This window comes from Nestor notabilis, unplaced genomic scaffold (genome assembly GCF_000696875.1).
Source record: "Nestor notabilis isolate BGI_N333 unplaced genomic scaffold, ASM69687v1 scaffold23641, whole genome shotgun sequence".
NCBI classification, from domain to species: Eukaryota; Metazoa; Chordata; class Aves; order Psittaciformes; family Psittacidae; genus Nestor; species Nestor notabilis.
The window spans coordinates 43352-57174 of record NW_009916397.1 but is presented as its reverse complement, the minus strand read 5'-3'; the positions used below and the strand labels follow the sequence as shown (position 1 = coordinate 57174).

At 36.6% G+C, this 13823-nt stretch overlaps 1 protein-coding gene across 2 annotated transcripts in view; it reads left to right on the top strand.

Moving 5' to 3' along the window:
- Nucleotides 1–13498, top strand: part of SLMAP (sarcolemma associated protein) — a 43751-nt gene extending 30253 nt beyond the window's left edge. The window contains exons 13-18 of one of the 2 annotated variants that reach the window (XM_010024561.1): nt 3495–3815; nt 5122–5239; nt 6833–7004; nt 8455–8589; nt 12084–12173; nt 13208–13483. In XM_010024561.1, the coding sequence (XP_010022863.1) occupies nt 3495–3815; nt 5122–5239; nt 6833–7004; nt 8455–8589; nt 12084–12167 (830 nt within the window). In that variant the 3' untranslated portion in view covers nt 12168–12173; nt 13208–13483. Of the gene's footprint in view, nt 1–3494; nt 3816–5121; nt 5240–6832; nt 7005–8454; nt 8590–12083; nt 12174–13207 lie in introns of both variants that reach the window. The other variant, XM_010024560.1, reaches the window with a different exon arrangement.
- Nucleotides 13499–13823: the final 325 nt, after the last annotated feature.

The window sequence follows — 13823 nt, the reverse complement described above, 5'->3', positions numbered from 1 at the left end:
TCTTCAGAGCACTCAGAAGGTTTAGCCTTTTTTGTGCTTCACTTCACTGGTAGGATCCTCTTAAATACCTTTTTAATCCAGATCAGTCCAACCTCAGAGTATGCAGTAATATTTCTGTGAGACACTGTCAGTGCTTTTTGAAAAAACAGTGTGACCAGTCATGCTGCTTTCAGCCCAAAATAACTGCAGCAGAAATGAAATCCAGTGATTTACAGAACTTATGTAACATACATTCTGTATCACCTTAACTGGTCAACCTGTGCATATGATTGAGCATATTTGTCAAGATGATGTCTTGCCTTAAAATGAGTAAGGGTGTTATTATGACTTCCTTAGAGTAAGCGCTCCTTTGCACATCTACTCAGTCATTGATATGAGACTTGGAGTTTCATACCTCGAGATCTTTGTCAGCATATCATTTGGTTTGGACCCAAAAATGGTTGGAATCAAAATAACTTTAGCAAATTATGGTGTGGGCAGTAGTTTGTTGTGGAATGTGATACTTGTCATACACTGGTTACACTTGTAAGCTTATATAATAGCAGCATTTTAGATGAATGTCAGTGAACAGTATTTACATTTCCTGCCATTGCTCCTGTAAGAAAGAGAAGCTTGCATGATACTAATCTTCAAAACAAGAGAGGCAATATAAATTTGAATCTTATCCTGCTAATACTGAAACCTCGACAAGTAAAAAATGCTGTAGCAAAACTTAGAAATCAGAATTTCCTATTTCTATACAGAAAAGAAGAAATATTTTTAAAAAAATATTTCAAGAAAAGAAATCTTTTTATCTCACTCAAGGAAAAAAAAAAAAAAGAATCAGAGTAGAATATTGCCTCTTGTCAGTTCAGTACTGTTCTGTTTCCTGAACTCTTCTCAAGTGAGGTCTTGCTAATGTTTCTTCCGCTTCTCTCCATTGTGGCTCAGTGTTCTGATGTTGTTTTGGGAAGCTTGCTGCTTCCCAGATTCTCAGGGTGTGACACATTTCACAACTTTTTCCCAAGTTGTCAGGATGTCAGGATTCTCACTTGGCAGCGAGAAAAAAACCCTGGCAGCTTCTTCCAGTAACGTTTCTTAAAGTCTTTTCATGGAATCAGTAAAGCCAGAGCTACATGGCTTTGTCATAGAGAAGAGAAGGTGCCACAGAAACAACTGAGATCGTGTCTCTACGTGTGAAGTTCTTTAGATGAGCAGATAGGTAAAGGATGGAAGTTCAAGTAACTTGTCATTACTTCTTACAAGAAAAAGGCAGTGAAGCATTCAGTTTAGCTGAGGTAATGGCTTACATAAATAAGAGATGTAATGGAAGTTTTCTTTCAAATTACATCTAGTGCTTCAGAAACCATTCCAATATTCTTGGTAGTAATTTTCCTGTGTAAGTTTTTTCTACAACTCCACCAAACTTTAGAATTGCTTGTATTTGTCTGGCTTTTCAGTCATACCATGCTTGTTTTAATGCCTGAACGTTTAAAGGGAGAGTTGTCCATCAACAATGCAGACAGAAGAAGGGAGTGGGGAGGAAATGTTATTTGAAATACTGCCATTGCTGAGAAGGAGAAATTTAGCTTGTCTTGATACAGAAAATAATATCAGGAAGATATGGTTTAAAAAAATCCTTTGCTTATTAATGAGCACCTGCTGTGTTAGCAAGTCATAATTCTTGGTGCTTTAGAAACGTGTGGTTTCCTAGCATATTGATTTGGTAGGTTCAAGCCTTCTAATGTAAGGACACATGGAAAGGCAGTTCTTCATATGTACTATGTTGTATCACTGTCATTCTGTTAGTGTAAGCCTGTAGAAACTATCTGCAAACAAACAAAGTGGTAGTAAGCATCATGAGAAGATCTTTCAGGTTCCTTCCAACCCAAACCATTCTGTGATGCTGTATTTAGAAATCAGTCATGCTGCAGATGTCTTTGTCACAGAACAGACTGTTTCATCTTAAACAGAATTGCTGTGAAATCTAACTTAACTGTTGTCTATAATAGCTCTTAAGTATTACAATATATGATAACTATAATATTTTCCCATACTGTCTTTTTCCTCAAGAATGTGGAACCGGGTAATTTATAAGCTTTTTATCTAGTGAGCTAAATGTCTTGCTGAAGCTTGTTTAGTTGCATTTTTCTTCTTCACTGTACGTCAGTTAACAGCAGAATTTCTAAACTGTATTCGTATATGAATTCTGCCTACAGTACTGTATATGTAGCTACTGAGCTGTAATCGTGATGAAAGTGCAAGTCTCTCTTGAGCAGCTTTTATGCTATATCAGTTTACAACAAGAGTCGCTGACATTCTCCATGTCATTTTCTGTAATGGATGGAGAGAACAAAAATAAATACAAGTAATCCGTGAAGGTTACTCAGAAGTGGTTATCTTCCCCACACTTTCCACTGTCCTTATTTTGCCCTTTGCTTCTGAAACACTGAACTTTAAATGTGGAATTCTGACCCTCTGCAGTATCTTAAATTAGGTTTTCAAGTGATGTTAAGAACTTCGCACTTTTCTTCTCAGAGCAGTTCTTTGTTAATTTAGTAATTGCTTTTTCCCATGTTAAAAATCAATTAAATACATGTGAACTCTGATACGTGTTCTTTAAAAAGCAAAACAAAACCACTGAGCAAGTTAAACACTTTGCTTCCATCAGGCAGGGTTTTAACTGTAATGTTCTTTCTTTCATCCTCCCTTCTTCTGCATTGTACTCTTTCTTTTTCCCAACTGTTTGCATGCATGTTTATGAAAAATAGTTGTGCTCAGAGATGTGTTTAGTAATGAAACAGGTTTGAATGGGAGTCATAAGGTTTGCTTCGTGCAGAAATTTAAAGCAGCCTAGCGTGTACATGACTGCTGCATATTTACTGTAAGCTGTAAACGCTGAAGGACTTTGTTCAGTATTTTCAGTGCATCTCTCCCATCTGTCCCTTTCAATTAAAAATTCCTCTCATCCTTGGAAAAATGCTTTTTTCAAGGAATTATTTTTATTTCCTTCACTGCATGTTGAGACGAGTAGAAATTAGACTCTGAGCCTCAAATATTTATAGACATCACAGGCTGACTGCTGAACAGGCAAACATTTCCAATGTAGCTTTGCAGGCGTTTGGCTTGACACAGGAGCTGCCTTGCTTTTCTTCTTGTCCCTGAACCGTGCAGCGTCCTGTGTTCTATAATACTTGTTTTGCTTACAGTGAAGTTGGATCTAAATCTTGGTTTCAGATTTTGGAGAGTTGCTACAGTATCACACACATAGCACAACCCTGTCTAAGAAAGCTTTGTCCAACCATAATTCTTGTTTCTTTTGACTCTCTGTAATGCATGACTCCACATACGTGTCTCTTTAAGGGTATAGCTTTTGTCAAGATTAATATACTTTTCAATTGCTTTCAGATTCTTTATCCTATTAAACATCAGCAAGTTGAGAAAGGGAGTAATGTGTTTCAGATTTTATGTAAATACAGTTTCTAAAAATATTAACATGAATGTATGTTTTCCAGCTCAGTTGCGAAGGTTACAAGAAGAAATTGAGAATCTTCGTGAGGAAAAGGAGACTGAAATTTCAAGCACTCGAAATGAACTAGTCAGTGCCCAAAATGAGATTCTGTCACTTCAACAAGTAGCAAAAAAGACAGCATCAGAAAGAGATACAGATATTTCTGCATTGCAAGATGAGCTGCAAACAGTGCGAGCGGAGCTTGAACGGTGGCGGAAAGATGCCTCAGATTATGAAAAAGAAATTGTCAGTCTGCAAGCCAGTTTTCAGCTCAGATGCCAGCAGTGCGAGGATCAGCAGAAGGAAGAGGCTACGCGCTTAAAAGGTACTTGTTTAAAAGGGTATCACAGGCCAGTCCTAACAGTAGCATCCTTCTCAATCTGATGTCAGTTATTCAAATCACTTTGTCTCTCTATAGTCATTTCCTGTGTCTCTATACAGGTACATGTGCTTTTATTGTCAAGGCTTGTAGTGTAACAAAAGGTGTTTTGTGTACTTCATTAGATAGTAATTGTCAATTATGCCTAAATTAGCTTAGGTACCCTTCAATATAAAGAGTAGATCACTCTGAAACATGGAAAACTTGTACTGTTTGAGGCTGCCACTGATGCTGCCACGGGTTTCCAAAAGGGCTTGTGTAACTTGTGTATAGTTTAAGCCTGTAAATGGGTAGCTTCTCACCTTCTGATTTTCCTAGCGAAGCTTCACTCAAGAAAAATAACTGTATTTTATGGCTTGATAAAACGGTTGATACCATCTCATTTTTAACATAAAAATGTTAAATTTAAAGCTTTATTCTGGATGCTTGATGTGGAGATACACAAATATGTTGTGTTGAGCCAGCATAGGGCTTCCTTGAGGCTCATTCATTTGTGTTTCACTTGGCATGTAATGCACCTACATCTCATGAGGACTGGTTGTGAGCCGCTCCTCCAAGCCTACAGCTTTGGGTCTTGGAGAACTTTCTAACAGAGATCAAAAGCTTATGCTGAAACTTCGTATGTGCTACGTAGAAACTGACATCTGTAAAATATGCTTTAAATTCTGAATTGGTCAATCTTTGTGAAGATGTCAGAGAAGCCTTTTTCCGGTTCAGACTGCAGCCCCTGTCATTGTATTACTAAGACATACATAACATTGATTTTTATCTATTTTGCCAGGGACTGATCTATTTCAAAAAGGTCTCATTTTGACGCTTTAGTTACTGCTTTAAACATTCTGTTCTTTGTAGCAGGCATGGTACCAAGTGATTCTAGTTGCTTGCTATTTTCAAGACTGGTAAATTATTTCCTTCAAATACACTTTTCTGTCACTGTTTCTAAACATATAACAACTGTTTCTGCTAGAGTAGACCCCTAAATAGACTATTTTTTTATTCCTTGTGCTTTAGAAAAAGTTTGTATTAAAAAAAAAGCAGCACTACCTTGCTTAATGGCTCACAAACCTCATAACAGTAGAAGATATTGTAGTGTTTTATAGGTGCTTGTGAGAGAATTCATGTGGCGTGACTATAATCAAGTATATTTGAGATGGATGACTGATACCAGCTTTTCCTCCATTTATTAGTTGGTGATATTTGAAGCAGTCACAAAATAATTTTACTCAATGCAATTAAATTTTATTCATTACAGGTGAACTTGAAAAGTTGAAGGCACAGTGGAGTGCTCTGGAAGCTGAATGTGTTACACTAAGGAAGGAAAATACTTTGCTTTCATCTGAACTTCAGCGACAAGAGAAAGAGCTTTCTAGGTAAGGGCACAAAGGATTTGTGTAGGAGGGATTCATAATAGCTGAAGAGGGGTTTTTTGTTGTTCTTCCCAAAAGTGATTCTAAATTTCTGATGGTATTTCAATAAATGCACTGAAATTTTATTTATATCATAGTATTGTGCTGAGCACGCTTTCATGCCGAATTGTTATACCCAGCTATTTTTTGCTGTTTTGCAAATGCTTCTGTATTACTTATCTGTCATGTTATATTGTTGTAAGGTAACCTGACTTATTTTGCAGCTTTTAATAAGGACTTGGAAGCATGTGTTGTGGAAGTATTTAGATTTAACAACTGTGCTTCTACTTAAAAGATAACAAGCCACATAGATTTCCTAATGTAAAATTTTCTCAGTATTCACAGTTGGAAAATGATTCTCAAATAGTAGGGTGTCTCATGGAAGCCCGTCACATTATAAATAGTAATGGCGGGCAGAAAGTGTTCTGGATCATGTTTTAGTTAACAGGGAAATACAAATCTTTTTACCACAAGAACTGTAATATCTTTCAGAAGGGATTTTAAGGTGCAGGAGTATTCGTGTTTTCTGTATTTCTTTTGCTGTTTGTGCACATGACATTGCTAAAGGCTGTCTAAATCTTCTGCCTCAAAGTAACTTCTCTTATCCCTTCATCAGCCATAATTACATTGTTTTTCAGTTTCAGATACTGGAATTCAATTCACAAAGTAAATATGGGACAGCAACTTTCTTTTATTGTAGATCTGAATTTTACCATCATGCTTAGATATCTCTTTGATTTGGGGTTTATTTTTTCCTTCTGGCTTCCTCACTGTTGTAAGATCCCATTGAAAAATGGGAATTTCCCACAGTAGAACATTTCTATTGGTGTGTTATTTTAGAGGAATCAAACCTTTTTTTGTTCCATCATGCCCCAATTTCCACTTGTTGCTTTTCGTTTGTTGCTTGGTTGTTGTTGGGGTTTTTGTTGTGCTTTGGTTTTTTTCTGGTTTTTTATATGGCAGGTCGCATGAGCAAATACAGGCTTTGCATAATGGAGATATGCAAGATGTCTCCCTTACTTTTCTTTGTCTTGCACAGGCACAAATTAACACCACTCGGTTATTACACTGAAGTTTGTAATGGCTCATGACTATTACACAATTGTACTAAACATTTCAAGAAGATACTAGCTATTAGCTTATGCAACTGGAGTAAGCAGAAGCGTGTGTGCAAATAAGTAACTTACCTCTGACAGCCTAGGGCAGACTTATTATAAATTTGCTTCAAAATACTTTTGAGTATGTCATAAATATGTGATGATTAACAAAAAGTAAAGTAAGAAGCTAAAATTGTGAATAATAAATTATTTAAATTATATGATTAATTACAGACACTAAGATGTACACATATATTTAAAAGCAAGACTATGGCCAGCCTTTTGTCAGTACTTTGTATAGGGTGGCAGTGACGATTATCTACTTCTATGATTGCTCTAAGCTATTTCCATATTAAATAAAAATAATGTGTGAAGCTTTGGAGGATGAAAAGTGCTTTAAAAATACCTTGTTTGTTTGCATTTAAAACACATGAGGAATCAACTGAATTTTGTTTTTCAGCTCTCAGAAGCAGAGTTTAGCGCTAACCAGCGATATAAGTGTTCTTGAAATGTCTCGAAAGGAACTTGAAAATCAGATGGGGTCTTTGAGAGAAAAGCATCAACGGGATGCAGCCAGTCTAAAAAGCCAACTCAGTGAAGCTGAGAGTCAAGCAAAAGATGTTCAGAAAGAGGTAACATAGAACATTATCTCTGTTGTGAGAGAATATAATGCTCAGTGACTTTGAATTCAAAACTAAAAGAAAAGGAAAGAAACACCATTCCCAGTAATTAAATCTTTTCATGCTTTTATTTTTCTGGTGGCTAACAATATATAAACTGGAGGTTACATCTGAAAAGAAAGTTTTCAGATAAAATGACTTGTATGTGTTTGGGGAACTTCCTAAAGTTTACTTCCATACATTACCTTTGTGAATTTATTTTTAAGCTGTTCAGATAGGTAAACCCTTACTCAGAGTCTTCCTGAATGTTGTGGAATACAGTTTCATTAGCTGTTACGAGTCAAAATCAAATCTTTTTAGTCAGTGTATTCTTCCTATTTAGGTTTAAGCTCTTGTATTTGACAACAGGACTACATATTTTTTCAAAGGTCTCCTTTCATCTTACTGGATCACTAGGCTGCTGAAGATCATTAGCAAGTGCATAAGGAAAAGCTGACATTTTCAGCATATATTTCATCTGCCCAGACTCTAAAGATTATGTCTGGAAGGTCATAGTCTCCAGCAGTTCCTTGCTTTCTCTTAAGAGCATTTTGAGGGAGGTTTTCCCCAGTCACTGCTTTTAATTTCTTTTGCAGTCCTTTTCTTTGTTTTGTCATTAATTCATCCATGTCACATTCCTTACCATTTTCAGAATTGGAAAAACCCAGTCTTGTTAGCCTGTGGGTCTGTAATCAGATGTATTTGTAAGATGCCTAATCTTTTAAATTTGTGGTAAATGCCACTACTGAAAGTCATTGGTCCTGTCCTTATTAATCCCTATCATGAGTATTAGAAAGCTTGCCATCTATAGAAAAAATTGTTATGAGTTTGAAAAAGGAGAAGCTGCTCATACGGTAGGAACATGGGACACATTCACCCAGTATAGTTTGTACTTGACCCACACCAAGGATTATGGTATGTTAGTGATAAGGCATGATTTTTTTTTAATGACTTTCTTATGCTGTGTGGGAAGAGGGTTTGATTTACTTCATGTAGAATGTTGTTTTTTGCACCCGTTTGATTGGCATAGATATTTAAGCTACAGACTAGATTTTAAAACCACTATTTAAACATAAAGGACTCCTTGTTCCCCTATTTCTTATTTTGTCTTCATAGTTATTACACTTCTTTCCAATATCATAATGAGTAGTTTGGTACGAGAGATGAATTAAGGACTCGCATTTACTTCATATTTGCTTGTACTTAGTAATCCTAGTCCTTCAGTATCAGGAACAAAAATCTTCATTTGAAAAAAAAGGAAATCTAAACTAGGATTTTTCTACCCTGCTTTTATGAAAAGAGAGTGTGCTGATACAAGGCAAGTTACTCTAGGCAGATGACAGGAAAGGAAATGTGCTTTAAGCAAATGTAAGCATGTGTTGGGTGTCCAGGGGTCCGCAGACTCTTTTCTCTTTGTCTTTAGTATGAAAGAACACAGACCGTGCTCTCGGAGCTAAAGGCGAAGTATGAGATGGCTGAACAAGAAAACCAGTCACTCACAGAAGAGCTCAGACAATGTAAAGAAAACTTGAAGCTGCTACAAGAAAAAGGAAACAACGTAAGTCTGTACAAAATAATGTGGGGAAGTTGGGTTATGACACTGGCATTTCTGTTGATTGAGGGAATATACAAGTGTCAAATAGAAAAGGACTAGGAAAAAAAAGGCTGTGAACCATATGTGCAAAATTCCATTCTGGTACTATCTGTGCAAATTTGCAGGTCATTACACTGTTACAACTAAATATGCAAGTTAAATTTACAGATGTGTGACAGTTTTAAATACGGCCTTAGATATCTGCTCTCTTGAAAACATCTGGCTTAAATACTAGTGAACCAGAACTAAGTAAAACTTGTTAATTTCAGAGAATGATACAAGTAAAAGGTGAGAAATCTGTATCCATATGAATTAAGCAATAGTTTTCAACATTTTTTTTATTAGTATTTATTACAATGGGTGTTCCCTCCTTACTCTTGCTCATGCTTCTTAACAGTGGTTATCCCTGACTGGCTCGTGCGTTGAACAGTGCAGTTGAACTGTCCTTTCTATTCACTAATGAAAATATTCTTTTCTATTGCAATTAATTGGAGAGGTTGTATCGTTAGAATTCAGTTTACAGCTAAGGACAATTTATTTTTACTTTTTTTATACTGAGACTTCTGCAATCCTCCAAATGTTAAGGGTGTGGCAGACACATTATAAGATCATAGCCTTATTTTAGATACCTTATTACCATGGGATGGCTGGTTTATATTACCTCTGTATGGCATCTATGATCAGTGCAGCATGAACAACTCCTACAGTGGATAGTACAAAACAGGAGGATAACGGATGATCTGTAATAGCCTTTTAGAAAACGTTTCTCTGACTACAAAGAAAGTTTTACAGGGGCTCTCCTCTAAAATCAGCTAGCTGCTAGATGCCCAGAGTTTGTATGAATACTCTTGCCATAGCCAATTACCAAATGTAAACCTCTAACATAGTAGAGCTGTCAAGGATTTAAAGAATGCAAAGCCATCTCTTTAGGAATACGATGTTGGAATTCTCTCGGAACCTGCTTCCTGCTTAGAATTCTTCTGCAGTGCTCACATAATATTGGGTCACTAAAGTAGGCAGAAGTCAAAAACAACCAACCAAAACTCCACCCATTTTAATAGGAGGGATCACATTGAATAAACAATTGTGAATGTGAGATTTTCTGCTATGTTAAAAGCATTAACCTCAGTATTAAAGTGGTCAGTGGAAACAGGTGGATAGTAAAGGGAAAGAAATACTATGAAGGGAATTGGAGCATATGATAAAAGTGGAAGAGCTTAGAAAGTAAGGGAAATTTTGGTAGCAGATTAAGGTGAGTATTGAGATGAAATCAGGAACCGCAGCAGTTGCCGATTATGTTTCCAGAGGAGGAGTTAGTTATGACAGTTGAAACCTGGAGGTCAGGGTATGATGAAGAGCATCCAGCCATTTAAGAACTTGCAGTACAAACTTGCTGTTCAAGCAAGCATTGCTCACAATCAGCAATATAAAACATATCTCTATCTTGTGGATTATTTGAAGCATCACTGGTACTGACTGCATTCCAAGGTAAATTTTTCAAGTACCATTGTCCCCTTATCCCGGAATCATTATCTGCTACTTCGTGTCTGAGAACAGTGACTCACAAAGGGACTTCCCACTGTGGGATTTGTTCCTTTTTCCAGCTCATCTGTATCTGAGTTTGCGTATCTTCATATTCTGATAGAAGATGCACATTTTTGGTGAAGCACATCGTTAAATGCTTCTCAACAATAAGGAGAGTTGTTTAAATATTGCTAAGTTCATGAGGGGGAAAATTTAGTTGTTTTGAGGCAATTTCATTGAATGTGGTGGATGTTTATCATCTGCTTCATTTGCCAAGATGCCACAGCCATGAATGTGTATAATTAAAAAACCCCAATAATAATAGAAAAATCCATGGAATTGTTCAATGAACTAACAAACGTTAGAAAAGACAAGGCTTCTGTGCTCCATTTGGGATATCATTTAAATATTAAGGTTTTATATTTAAGTTTGACTTTTAAAATAAGTTGCAGTGTTGTGTTCTAAAATGCTTAGCAGTGTGGTGTACTACTTGTGCTTGCATGCTTGTAGTCACTGATTATTTCCTGTTGTGCTTTATGTGACAGATTTATTGATGGGAATGGTTTGAGAACATTAGCTGCTCTGGTTGACTTAAACTTCTGGCACTTTTCTGAACACTGCTGTGATTATTTCTACCAACATGCTTTCTGTGGGAAGGTGGCACTCTGATTTGTGGCACCAATGACGCAAAAATAATCCTGCATGAAAATTACTTTGATAGTTACACATAATTTTGCTATTAAATATTTGCCTTGATTAAAACAAATCTGAATGGAATGGCAGAGACTAGAATACCTTCTAAGATTCCTGTGTTTTGAACCATATTAGAGGTTCTATGATTAAGTGACTTCCGCAAATTCATGACAGGATGCAATTTTTTTATGAATCACAGGTTTTTAGAAATTCTTCAAACGTTAATTTATTATTTAGTTATTTGAACAAAATCAAGGTGGCTTCAGCACAAAAAAGTTCTTAATATTTGGCATGGTTTGAACTTAACCTCTGTGTGTCTTTGTGTGTGCACAAATACATAGGCTAGGATACAGAGAAAGCAGATGTCTTCAAGGACAGCTTAAAAAGCATTTAGGTCAAATTTTGCTTTTACTTTCTCATGTTGAGGATGGAGGCTGTCCCTTCAGAATGTGAAGTAGTTCACAGTTAATTGAATGTAGCTGAGAGAATGTGTAGATGGTTCTAATGAGGCCATAAGCTAAGTGAGCCCTGCAATCATGCCAGCTGGTAGCTTGGCCCAGCTCCAACATTTGATCAATTTTCAGAATTGCATTTGGTCACAAGGCTGCTGACCTGCCAGAGATGCTGATCTTGGTGGTATCTCTAATCAAGATGTACTTCCCTCCTTTATAGTAACTTAGTGATGTTTATACAGTCACATTATAATCTCACAGAAATGTCTGAGCTACTGGGTTTGCCTGTGGACAGAGTTGTGATTGATTCACTACTAGAGGAAAAGGATTGTTTTTCCTGGAGGCTGGTGATAGAAAATGGGAAAGGCTAAGTAGCAAGGAATGAAGAAGTAGCTGAAAAATTCAATATCTGGTGTAAGTCTTTGTACCTTAAGAAATCCAGATGGGATTTCCTGTCACTTAGAAAAACTAAAACCACCTAGAAATAGGATACAGGCAAATCGCTTTAAGATTTGTGTTGGTTTTAAGTGCTAAATTCTTAAGTTGTGACAAGAGGTTTCTTAGAACATTTTCTGCTTACTTCCCTTTATTTTTAAACATCCCTGTTCATTTGAGTAGAATGGTGTACTAACTTTGTATACCACATTAGGTAATGCTGTATTGTGTTAGATGTCTTTAATACATTTCAATTAAAACAAAACTCACTGACTTATTTTCCCCTCTCTAAATCATCTTTACCTGATTGATTTATAGCACAAAGTGATTTTTAATATCCCTTCCCTTCTTTAGCCTTCCATATTACAACCCGTCCCAGCCGTATTCATCGGCCTAATCCTGGCTTTCCTGTATTGGTGTTACGGCCCATTGTGGTAGCGAAAGGTACAAGCACTACTGTTCAGTCAATGTATGTTTGTCCCTCTCACCTGTTTGTGCCATTTCTGTATAAAATAGTGCATGGTGAAATACACAGGTATTTCTTTACCTGAAGCAAACCCTTCATTTAATATGCCATTCTGTTGATACTGACGAGCGGAGCAATCAACTTATCATTTAACATCTGTGTGATTCCCTTAATTCTAACAATGAATTTCATTCTAACTGGTTCTGAATGTGCTGCTTCTAACTTGGTCTTGGATTGTCTTTAGCAAATGGGCTACCTTTTGCACAATACTGCTATATGCTAGGGCCTGTAAGAAAACTTAATTGCTTAATTAACTATGAAAAATGAAGAGTTTGCCTCTAATAATAAAAGTGAACAGCTTTGGATCCTATTTATGGACTAAGAAATTCCTCTCTGGCTCTAAACACTTTATTTTTTTCTCACTATTGCTATGAAGAAGATGAGGAAAAAAGACAAGATGATAAATAGGTGGTTGGTTTGTATTCTGACCTCTCAGCTTGCATTCTCTCTAATGTCTCTCAGTGTGTCCTCCTTAAAGTGCTGTTTGTCTTGAAATGTTGTGACAGTCCATTAGAAATGCTGTTGTTAGGATTTGCTGCAAACAAACTTACAGATCTGGATTTAAACACTGAAAAGCTAAGTTAAATATGTCAGTACTGCACAAACCTGTATCTAGCGATTACTTGGCACAAGCAACGTTTTAAACATCTTAAGCCCTCACATGTTTAATAGCAGATCTCTTTGAGGTGCATACAGTAATGAAGCTGGAAGTACGGAACTGCCAAAAGTTCTCCTGATGATCTTCAGTCGTGAAGAGTTGTGGAGTTCCCTTTGCTAGAGAAACACAGTTTACTGTGATGCTCTAAGTCAGGATGAGCCTTCAGTAGCTTCATGAGTAACATTTTAGCGATGCCTATCAACAGGAACTCAGGACTTTCAGGAACCACGGGGTAAACTGATTAGTGTGAATTAGAACAAATATGATATTGATTTTTTTTTTCTCTCCACACAGAGACAATGGCCTTGGATGCCTGTGATGGCAGCTTTGGTTGCTGTAACAGCCGTGGTGCTGTACCCAGGCCTAACCAGAGCTTCTCCATGAGAACTGTTGTTGAATCCATACACCGTCCTCCCTTTAGAAGCTGGCAACATTCATATACTGAGGGAAAACAGATTAATTCTCTTCCTTTTTACCTCTTAATACAGCACAGCTCTGCGTGAGAACAGCAGTAGGGTCATTTGCTTTAAACTGTATAAAATGTATCTGTCTATAAAGAGGGAATAAAATTGTGATTCATCATACTGTGAGCAATATTTTTGCTTACAATTTCATGCAAGTTTTAAAATAGTATGTTGGGATTCTGAATACTATAATGGTGGCCTAAAGTAGGCTTCTCGGTACCAAATTATTTATAATGGCTAGGGTTGTGGACACTTACTTTAGAATCTGATTGCCAGATTTAAGAGGAAAAATACCTTTCTGATTTGGACACCCGAGCCAAGTTACTTTGCAGATACTTGGTAAACAGATGCAGTGTGCTCAGTGCCTTCCAGTCTGATTTTTTTGATTATTTTTTTTTATACAAACTAGTATACCATTTTACTTGCTGTTAAGTCACTGAGCTGTT